General features: G+C 46.1%; 1 protein-coding gene across 4 annotated transcripts in view; it reads left to right on the top strand.

Moving 5' to 3' along the window:
• Positions 1-662: 662 nt before the first annotated feature.
• LOC120981962 overlaps positions 663-11,263 on the top strand; it is a 50,553-nt gene continuing 39,952 nt past the window's right edge. For 2 of the 4 annotated variants that reach the window (XM_040411777.1, XM_040411775.1), the window contains exons 1-4: positions 665-933; positions 7,086-7,142; positions 9,063-9,170; positions 9,707-10,015. In XM_040411777.1, coding sequence (XP_040267711.1) covers positions 7,106-7,142; positions 9,063-9,170; positions 9,707-10,015 — 454 coding nt within the window. In that variant the 5' untranslated portion in view covers positions 665-933; positions 7,086-7,105. Of the gene's footprint in view, positions 934-7,085; positions 7,143-9,062; positions 9,171-9,706; positions 10,016-11,263 lie in introns of all 4 variants that reach the window. The other 2 variants (XM_040411776.1, XM_040411779.1) reach the window with 2 other exon arrangements.

Here is an 11,263-nt window from a genome sequence, read left to right as displayed (position 1 = left end):
GGGCAGAGATCTGTGGGCAGAGTTTGTGTTCTGTCTCCCCGCAGATGCTTTGAAGAAGATGTGTGCACCGTGAAAGGACCCTAAGCCAATCCCTTGGGTGGATAAATATGATATACACATATTACTCACTGCCTATAGAAGAACGTCTCTTTGAAGTGTCATATATGACGTGTGCAGTATTATTGTTAGGATAGATGCCATTACAACATGGCGACGATAACCAGATGTTTACATTAGTTCACATTCCAAAGTAGTGCACAGTGCGAAGATGCTAGAGTGTTATCTCCTCTCTCTTATCTCTTCTTCCTTTTGAGCCAATGAAATAATGCCTGGGCCTCAGAAAGTACTGCCCTTTTCTGAAGATACATATACCGCTTACTTTCTGTAATAAAGTAGAGATTGCATTGACCATCTATGTGTCAGCGTCTGGTCTCTCAGCCACGCGTGGATATTAACCCCTGGGGGGTACTTTGATTCTGAGCACCAGAGTGTATCTTAAAGGCTTTAATTAAAAGCCGCTTTGACATGTGTAAGTAAAGAGAGGGGATCTGTGTTTGTGAGAGAGTGCTGTATGTGTGTTTGAGAGGTTCTGTCTAGTGAGAGTGTGTGTGTGTGTGTGTGTGTTCATGTCTATGTGCTTTTCCTTGTATACGCACTGTTTTGTCACTACAATGTCCTACAAATGACCCCAGACTTCCTGCTGAGAAATATAGAAAAGCAGTGGCTCAAGTTTCCATTCAGTGTCATGATTCTTTCTGCTTTGTATGTACGTGTTACAAGCCGTATTCCTATCTGGATTATAGAGAAGCATTTATGCAGCACAGGGACTCATCTCATAGAGAAGAATTGATTCCAGGCTGCAGCGGAAGTCTGCCAAAGGGTGTTGCCCTGAAATGAAAGTGAAAGTAAGAAGAGACCAGGCCTAGCACAATGGTGAGACTGATTTTCTTCTGAATCTTTATTATTTATCATCTTGTATGTTATATATGTGGTCACTCGTGTTGCTGTAATTTATGTTTATGCAGCTTTTTCTGTTTTTCGTGAAGCTAGTTGTCTTCAGCTACATTTCTTCATTCTCTTTGTGTTCTCTTTGTGTTCTAATGATCGGCTTGTGCAGAGAACTGAATATGTACTATATATATATATGTATTATATAAGGCTCTAAAAGTACAGGGGCAATTAGTATAAGTGCATCCATCTAATGCAAGGAGGTAAAAAGTGGGTCCAGAGGAAACCTAGGCAAAAACAAGGAGAACATTCAAGCTAAGGCTCTATTCACACGTCCGTAACGTGTTTTGCGGATCCACGGATCCGCAAAACACGGACAGCGGCAATGTGCGTTCCGCATTTTGCCGACCGCACATTGCAGACACTAAGAGAATATGCCTATTCTTGTCTGCAATTGCGGGCAAGAATAGGACATGTTCTATTTTTTTCGGGAACAAAATTGCGGACCTGGAAGTGCAGGTCCGCAATTCCGGATCCAGGCAGCACATCTTGCTGCCCCATAGAAATGAATGGGTCCGCAATTCCTTTTGCGGAACGAAATTACGGACGTGTGAATGGGGCCTTACTGAGATGTTCTATCCTAGCGATATGCCCCCATTGTCTGAGATAAGACAACCCCTTTAAGTAGCGTGGTGGACCACCTATGGGAAATTTTAGATTGACTGCACCATTACACTGTAGGAAACTAATGGAAGAACCCATGAATATGTATTTGGCATTTGCACCAAATGGCTTGCATACAGCAGTTTCTGTTTTGGCATTGGCAATTGATGGTGCGGGCAGAGGGTGAGAATGCAAGACCTGTGCCCGCATCATAATTGCAACATAAAATTACAGTAAGTTGCAGAAAGGAAAACTACAACTCCCAGCAGGTCCTGAAGATTTGCATCTGACAAGGCATGCTGGGAGTTGTACTTTCCAAGGGGTAAGGCAATAAAATGTGCAAAATATTTTTTTTAACAGTATTTTAACAAACAGTTATTACCTATAGAGTGACTAGCCAGTGGGACAGAGAGCCTGAAGGTGACGTCCACTGCCTCTCTCTGTCTTGCTCACAGGCAGGAGGCAGTTCCGGTTCCCTAATCACTGGGCTGCCTGCTGGGCACACTATAAACCCGCCGCCGCGCTCTGCAGACTTCAGATTTTGGGCGGGGGGCGGGGAACCTTACAGAACTGGCAGTGCAGCCTGTGCTGCGTAGGGATGCATTTTACGCAGAGCGCAGCGCACACAAGCACGGCACATATGAGAAGACGGGGCCCACCATGGTGGAAGGTGGACCTAGCTGCACTAGGCCGCACAACAAGTGCTACAGGGGAGCGGAGGCACTGGGCAGCGGCAGCCTAGCATGGCAAGTGAAGTGGCGAGGTGATCATCAATCAGTCATCTCGCCACTTGCTAATGTAAGTGTGAGTGCTTATTGAAGTGGCAGGCAGCGGCGCTGGAGCTGCCTGCTGCACTAATCATTAACTGTAAATCCCAGGGGCCCGCCGAGGATTTCCCCGGCTCCCCGGGTGGGCCAGTCCGAGCCTGGGTGCAAGTGCTGTTTGATACAGCCATTAACAGGGTTTATTACAGGGAAATATTTCTACATCTTATTTGCCCTTGTGCGGTGCAGTTATATGTTCTAAAGCATTTTTTTCCATTAGTGGAAAAAAAAAGGGCTTATTAGCCGTTGTGTGTTGAAGCGCAAAAATTACAGCCATTTTTGGCGTGTATTAGTGCCAAAAAATATATATTATTTGCCGTTCAGCGGTGCAGTTATATGTTCTAAAGCCCTTTTTGTGTGTATTAGCTTCAAAAGAAAAAAATATTTGCCGTTCAGCGGTGCAGTTAGATGTTCTAAAGCTCTTTGGGGCATGCATTAGTGGCAAAAGAAAAATATATTTGCCGTTCAGCGGTGCAGTTATATGTTCTAAAGCCCTTTTTTGTGTGTATTAGTGGGAAAAAAGGGCTTATTAGCCATTGGGTGGTGAAGTGAGAAAATTACAGACTTTTTTGGGGTGTTTTAATTTCTTTTTAATTTCTTTATTTATTTGATTTAACCGTATGTCAGACAGAGAAGTGCCAGGCCCTGCACAGGGGTGTGGCAGAGGCCTAAATGTTTCTGGCACAAGTCGCAGCAGAGTAAGGGGCCTTGGCAGCAGGGGTCGCAGCGAGAGGCCTGAGCTCCTGGTGTCATCTAGTGTCTTGACCAGCAACCCAGCGGTTCTTGAATGGTTGACTCGGTCATCCACTTTGTCCCAAGTAACATCAGACACCCCCAGGCAAGAGTCTGTGGGTTCGTCAGACACAACCCTTAGTTGGCATGGCCCGGGATCAGGCCCTGTGCCCTCACCTGTCCTCAACCTGCCTCTGTCCTTTTCTGTTCTCTCAGCCAGAGAAGTATTATATGCTGTGGGTTCAGCGAGGACGAGCTACTAGAAGACAGTCAGCAGATACTGGCCAGCCAACATGTGGAGGAGACATCCGCCGCTTCCTCCACTAGGCGGGCAAGTAGTGATGGGGAGAGTGGCGTGGGAGCAGGTGTTGTGAGCAGTGAGGCTCCTGACCCAGAGACTATTGAGGAGGACATCAGTGACTTGCAGACAGTACTTGATGATGATGATGTAGCTGATCGCACTTGGGAGCCGGGTGACGAAGGGGCTTCATCATCGGGAGAAGAGGGTGGCAGCTGGCCCATGAGGCAGCGGCGGAGCCAGCAAGTCGCTATCGTGGCCGAGATTCAGCAGGGGGGCAGCAGTGGGAGGTCGGTAGCCAAATGTGCCCGGGCTAGACCACCCTCTTCGCAGGAGCCTACCTGCCCAAAAGTAGTGGTGCACGAGTTAACGGAAGCAGCGGCGGTAGCAGTTAATCAGTGCATAGTGTTGGGGATAAAATCACCTACTCGGTGGTGTGGCATTTTTTTGTTAAGCCGCCGGAGGAGGTGAACATGGCCATATGTAGAATCTGTGGGCAGAAGGTGAAGCGTGGCCAGGGTGCCAATGTTGGCACCACGGCCCTGAGTCATTATATGCAGCGTCACCATAAACTGGCCTGGGAGAACCGTGGCTCCGATGTGGTGGTCCAGCCTGCCATAGCAACCGCTGCATCACCCAGTGGCACGCACCTGGTTTCAGGCAGTCAAGGGTCCACCACCTCAGCCGAAGGGAGCTGTCTGTCCTTCCCATTATCTGCTGGTCCCGATGCTCCTGCTCCTCCTCGTCAGTCATTCCGTGAGCAATCTATCACCGAAGCAATTGCCAAGAGACAACAGTATGCGTGCACTCATCCAATGGCGCAGAAACTGAATGTGCTCCTGTCCAAGTTGCTGGTGCTGCAGTCCCTCTTTTTCCAAGTGGTGAACTCTGCACCTTTCAGAGAAATGATGGCTTGTGCCGAGCCGAGGTAGAGAGTCACAAGCCATCATTTATTTGCCAAAAAGGCAGTACCAGCCCTGCACAAATATGTAGAACAGAAGGTGGGCCAGTCCTTGAGCCTGTCGGTGTCTGCCAAAGTGCACAGCAGGTCCGAAGTGTGGAGCTGTAACTACAGTCAGGGACAATACATGTCCTTTACGGCCCACTGGGTGAATGTGGTTCCTGCACAGCCACACCAGCAACTTGGCCAGGTGAGGCCACTTCCGCCTCCACGTTGTCACGCCGTTGGCCCTGCAACAATGTCCGCCTCTGCCTCCTCATCCTCCACCATGTCCTCATCCTCCACTGCGGGGACAATTCACAGTGCTCCACTAGCATACCACATGTGCAGGGCACGGCAGTTTCCCGCTGTTCTGCACCTCGTTTGCTTGGGCAAACGGAGACAAACAGGGACGAAACTGCTCCGTGTCCTTCTTCAAGAAATCGAATCCTGTCTTTCTCCTCGACAACTGAAATGGCACACGGCACACGTGTTCAATCTGGTTGTCAAGTGGTTCCTGAAGTCTTCCACTCATCTGCAAGACATCCTAAAAATGGCCAGGAAACTTTGCATGCACTTAAGCCACTCGTACACCGCAAAGCACACCCTCCTCCTTGAGCTGCAGCGGCAGAACGGCATCCCCCAACATAGGCTGATATGCGATGTTTTCTCCCGTTGGAATTCCACCCTCCATATGTTGGACCGACTATACGAACAGAGAAAGGCCATAAACGATTTCATAATGATCCAAGCGGACAGGAGTACTCCTCTGTGTAACTTTGATGTCAGCCAGTAGCAGTTCATGCATGACACCTGCACTTTGCTTAGGCCCTTTGAGGAGGCCACGTTATTTGTCAGTCACCACGACTACGGGATGAACAACGTCATTCCACTGCTTGATGTCCTGGAAAAGTTGCTGGTAAATCTGGCTGGTCGGGCACTGGAGACGTGGCGCCTAGATCTCACAGCCACATGAACCCTGTGGGGGCTGAACTGGAGGAGGGGAAGGAGGAGATTGGAGCACAAGCAATGTGTAGCGAAATGGGTAGTTTTTACACACAGGTGACAGGAGAGGAGGAGCATGAGCAGCCAGAGGAGCTACAGGGCAATGAGGAAGATGAGGCAGAGGACCCAGACACACTGTGGCAGTATGCAGTGGGCATAGAGGCAGGGAGTCCCTCAGAGTCACTTGCACAAATGCTTGCGTAGTGACAGCCGAATTGTCAGCATTCGGCAGAGGTATGACTTCTGGCTCTCCACCTTGTTGGACCCTTGCTACCGGTCCAAAATGGGGGCCTTTTTTTACACCCACTGGGAGGGTGGATAAACTGAACTACTATAGAGACATCCTATGTAGTGAGTTGGCTGTTGCCTATCTGCGCCATCGTCCATCCTCTCGAAGGTCTACCCCCCGGGCCTCTGCGCTCACATTCCTCTGCCATGGCTGCTGTGGCAGGGTGTGAGGGGGAGTAGGATCAGTTCCATCTCCATTAGCAGCAACTTGAGTCTAAAGTCGCTGATGAGCAGCTTTCTTCACCCGCCTAGTGAAGAAACTACTCGCCAGCAGCGGCAGCAGCTAGACCTGGAGCAGGACCTGATCCAACAGGTGGTGGCATACTTGGACAGTACCCTGCCACCCCACATTGAAGATCCGCTAGACTACTGGGAAGCCAAACTGGATTTGAGTTTGCCCTGTAAAGGCTGTCCTGCCCGGCCAGTAGTGTAGCATCACAGTGGGTGTTTAGTGCTGCGGGGGCCATAGTTATCCCAAGAAGAACTCGCCTGTCCACCCAAAATGTGGAAAGAGTGACCTTTGTCAAGCTGAATCAGTCGTGGATCAGCCAGGATTTCCACCCACCAATGCCTAATGCAGACTAGATCATCCATGGTGCCACATCAACACTTTGACAAAAGAGACCGGTTTCTTCTGGCTACCTGCCTCAGCTACTATTCTGATGCTGCCACCCGCCTGATGCCACACATCTGATGCTAAGTGCTCCTTCTTTCACCCACCATCTTCAGCTGGTACTCACCACCCCACTCTGTCATCGGGTTACTCTGTGGCCTCCTGATGCTGCCGCCACCTCCACACTGTTATTGTGCCACTCTGTGGCCTCCTCCTGAGCAAGGTGCAACCTCCAGACTCTGTCATTGGGGCTAACATTGACCTGTAAGGCTGAGTTCATACTTGAGTTATTTGGCCAGTTTTAGCCCCGTAACTTCCCAAATTACTGAGGTGTGCAGTGATTCCAAGAGCGACGCCTGTCATCTGCATGTTATACGGACTCACAGTATAATTTCACTACCACAGCAGACTCCCTATGCGTGTCACTGCAAGGCACAGTGTTCTACACCACTATAAAGGCTATGTGCAGCCAGGAAATAGCCGTTTTTAAACGCGATTTGCCGCGAATAAATTCGGATCGAACAAAAAAAAAACATTTACAAAAAATTTGGCGAACCGGCCGAATCAAATTTTTGAAAAATTCGCTCATCTCTACTGGCAACTCTCAACTGGGTCCAGTAAGAGACAAAAAATGTGGCTAGCTTGGAAGTAGAAAATGATGATTATGAGTATTATTTTGTAATTTTGTTTGGCTTTTCCGAAATTTAGAGGTGAAGGGGCACACAAGGCCTAAAATTCATCGCCATTCATCAAAATGTCGCTTTTTACTTGCAGTTATAAAAAGAAGAAAGAAAATGAAAAATACTCGTTGCCTGCTGTATATGCTCATATGTAAGTCAACTATCCTGTAGCTTGAATAAGCCATACAGTGGATATAAAAAGTCTGCACACCCGTGTTAAAATGTCAAGATAATTATTTTTTTCTAAATATTTTTTTCTTCCCTCTACCTAAAAGATTTCTGTTTGTTTTTCAATTGAGTGGTACAGTTTATAGGTCACATTAAAGGTGGAAAAAGTTCTGAAATGATTTATCTTTGTCTCATTTATTTACATCACAGAAACCTGACATTTTAACAGGGGTTTGTAGACTTTTTAGATCCACTGTATGTCCTAAGAATCCTAATGTCCAGCTTTTTCCAAACCTCAAATGAAAAATGTTGACCTATTACCATAGCTCCTGAATTAAACCAGATCTCAGACCACACCCCAATTTAGCCCCTAAAATTAGTCAGAAGCCAAGACATTAGCTTTACCCCCAAATAATAATACATTTAGGAGCACATTCTCCGTAACTCGGCGGATCCAGCGCCAGTTCTAAATGTAAGACAGTTTCCGAGATGTTTTACATTTAGACCATTTTCTATGCCTAAAACAGATGTAGAAAATGATGAATGAGAGTGGACTATCTACAATTTTAGCCCTGGCGTGAGCGGGGAACAGTTGCAGTTGGTTAGGTGCGCCACCATCTGCACAGTACAGGGTATGGTATAAGGGCACAATGAGGAGTATGAGAGGGCATAGTACAAGTTAGGAGGCACAGTACAGGAGTATCCCCTTATACCCCTGTACTGTCCCTCCTAAAGGGGGCACAGTACAGTAAAGGGTATAGGGTACAGTACAGGTTATAGGGTACAGTACAAGATATAGTGTACAGTACAGGATATAGTGCACAGTACAGGGTAGTGGGCAAAGTACAGAGTAGGGGGGACAGAACAGAGTAGTTGGCAGAGTACAGGGTAGAGGGCATAGTACCAGGTAGGGGGCAAACTCACCAATGTTGCTCAGGCTAGCAGGGAGTCTGAAGCAGGAGGTAGTCATTGGCTGGCAGACAGGGAGCAGCAGTGCTCAGAGGCAGGCAACGGCTGAGACACAGTGCTGCTTCTTCTTTGCTGTCTTTCACAGCCAGAGCAGGAGCCAGGCAGCACTATGTGTGAGGCGGGTGGGCAAGCAGTTGGGCAGGCAGGTGGGAAGTCATGCAGGTGGGCACATCCAGGGTCCACTTCGATAATTTGTAGAGCAGCAGCTTCCGCACACTGATGCTCCACCATTCAGATAACAGCAGCAGTGCAGATGAAGGTAGGAGAATCCCTCTCTCTCCTCTCCTCACCTCTCCTTGTTTCTATATAGGCCACAGCAAGGCTTTCTGTACGGGCCTGGAAAGGCTGCTCAACCGTTGACCCTCCTTATCTAGTGATTGGCTCAGTTGGGATTTATTTTCTTTGTGTCATGATGAAGCAGGAACTAGAGACAGTGGAGGGACAAAGAAAGCATCAGAGTGGTAGCTGCTGGGGATAGGTGCAGAGCATTGGTTTATATTGTTATTTTATAAAATGGTCGGAGAACCTCATTCATTGTTGACTTGATCACCAGGGGTCTAGTCGCTTGAAGAACAAGAGATACTCTTTGTAGTGGCTCTCTGATGTGGCTAATGAAGGAGACCTTCGTTTATAATATCCAGCATTGCACTGGTCAAATCTTTGCATCTACATCTATCTTTAATTCTTTTGGCCTTAGCCTGATGAGTAATTGTGCTTGGACTATATTCTTGATAACTTAAACATTGGCAACAAAATGATCCATTTGAAGGAAACAATTTTTTATTGGCCTATTTTCATCTCCATGTGCGGCCATCACTGCTGATTGGTGTTATGGAACCGCCAATCTTTTACTCATTTTCTAGAGAATCCATTGACTGTATATAGTTTAAATTCCACAATTTGTTTGTATTGAGTGTGTCATCTGCTTCTCTAGTGCTTCTAGTTGTGAGTACAGAAGAAACAACCTTGGGACCTACAGAGAAAGCAAAGACTGATTTCACCGTCAAAGTAACCCAGGAGGTGGAACCTTCATCGAAAAAAAGTGGGTAATATCCTTGCTTTAGAACATGTAAAGCTGACCTTAGACCTTAGCTAGCTGATGAACAAATGTGATATTCCTCACACTGCCCATCTACACACTTGGCTGAGTGTCCATGTATTTACAATAAGGAGAGGGTTATAACTACTTCCAGCATTTTGAAACTTAGCATGTCATTAGATTTTCGGCTGGTAACATTAAGATTGCAGGTATGGACAACATACTGTACACCTAATATGTATGGTCACCTTTAGCATAAGTCTAGCTAGTGCTTTTCCCTCAACACACCCAGTAAGCATAAAAAAGAGAGGGGTAGGGGATCGGTGACAATGAACATGACTTCTTTTATTTTGTCCCCCACTTTAAAGAGGACCAATTACCTCTCCTGGCATGGCTAGTGCCATAATACGGTCAAGTCCATGAGGTCTAAGATTTACTTACCATTGGCCATAGGTTAGAGAGTAATAATGGATATATATCTTGTGTAAAAAAAATTATAGCTTGATGTTTTTTCTGTAAAATTTTGCCTACTTTCTTAGTTGTATTATTGGAAACAAAGAATATATCTGCTGTACTTGGAAAAGAGGCAACTCTAGTAGTCAATACCAATAAAGAAAGTGAAATACGAGACATCCAATGGGTCAAAAATGGGATCAATTTTGCTACCACCAAGCCAAAAAAAGATGTTACCATCCGAGAAAGTAGTTATAAGGGAAAACTGAGGAGCACCAATGATGGATCGCTAGTCTTACAGAGTTTAACAATAGAAGACCAAGGAGAATATAAAGCTGATATACTTCTATCAGACATGAAGAACTATCAAATCATTTACTACCTACACATTTCTGGTAAGTTTCAAATTCATTTAATGTACTACTGAAGAAAAGCAGGTTGCTCTTCTTGATAATAGCCAGTCTCTTATTACTGCCAATATCTCTTTTGAATGGAGGAACATCCAGGAATGTCTCAGAATAAATCTTATAATGTGATTTGGGTATAAGCTAACAAGTGATACCTATCTATGGACTGATCTGTTTCAGTCTTTTTGCATGTCCTCAGCACATATCAAGGATCTGTCTAGATGAGTGAGGTTTCAAAGATATATCAACACGCCGTAGGGAGAATACGAAAGAAGGCGCATCAGTGGTCGATTGGAAACATAGACTGAATAAGTCACTAATTGATTCAATTTAGGGCTAAACCAGAGAACAGAGACAAAGGGAATTTGTGTTCTTTAATCTTAGAGTCCACAAGGAATTGTGAACTTTCCTCAAGGGAATCTCTAGTTCTCTTACCTTGGAGTAATCTCTATAAAGTGTGGACATGTAGATAAGCAGAAGTTCTTTAATTGAGATACCAAATCAGTAGGCTGGAAGTGTATTGAGCTGGAGCAAGGCCAGCTGTAAGCGGAGATCAGGAAGTGGTCGGTACAGGTAGCAGATAAGAAAACAAGCTAGTCATAGCCATGATCAGCATAAACAAACACACACAGAGGCACAATGTAACCAAATGGATCTTATTTCTCAAGGCCCAAGTGGTGTGGAAAGGATCCTTATAAAGCTCAAGGCATACAGGGCATTGGTGAAGTCACAGATACTTTCAGCAGGAGTCATATTCTCACAACCTAGCAGTAGAGAGCCAGCCACATAGAGGACAACGAGTGCTCACGGTAGTAAGCCAGTGTCTTGTTATAGAACGTACTTCTCCTCTATGATGGTGAAAACCAAAGGACAGAAACAGATTTGCTCATAATAAGCCATGTTCAAGTAAGGTACTGGAGGAGATTTTTGGTTATCATGTCTTGGACCATAATGCAGTTTGGGAAAGATATAAATTTAAACGTCAATTAACCTGGGCAGGTCTTGGCCTTTAGTAAGAGGTTTTCTACTAAAATAAGCCAATAGTCACTATACATTACTAATTCCTTGCTGCTCACATTCTGATACTTCACGGTCCCTGCCAGTCTTTGCTTCCTGGTCCCTCTCAACAGGCAGGAAATGAAGAATCAGCCATGGATCTTCTGAGGCAGGTCACCACGATGGCCAGAGACTGGCTGAGCAGTCATCTCCCGTGTGTTGAGGGGGAGCAGAAAGTAG

This window comes from Bufo bufo, chromosome 11 (assembly GCF_905171765.1).
Source record: "Bufo bufo chromosome 11, aBufBuf1.1, whole genome shotgun sequence".
Lineage (NCBI taxonomy): Eukaryota > Metazoa > Chordata > Amphibia > Anura > Bufonidae > Bufo > Bufo bufo.
The sequence above is the reverse complement of the archived record's forward strand: the minus strand, read 5'-3'. Positions and strand labels throughout refer to the sequence as shown.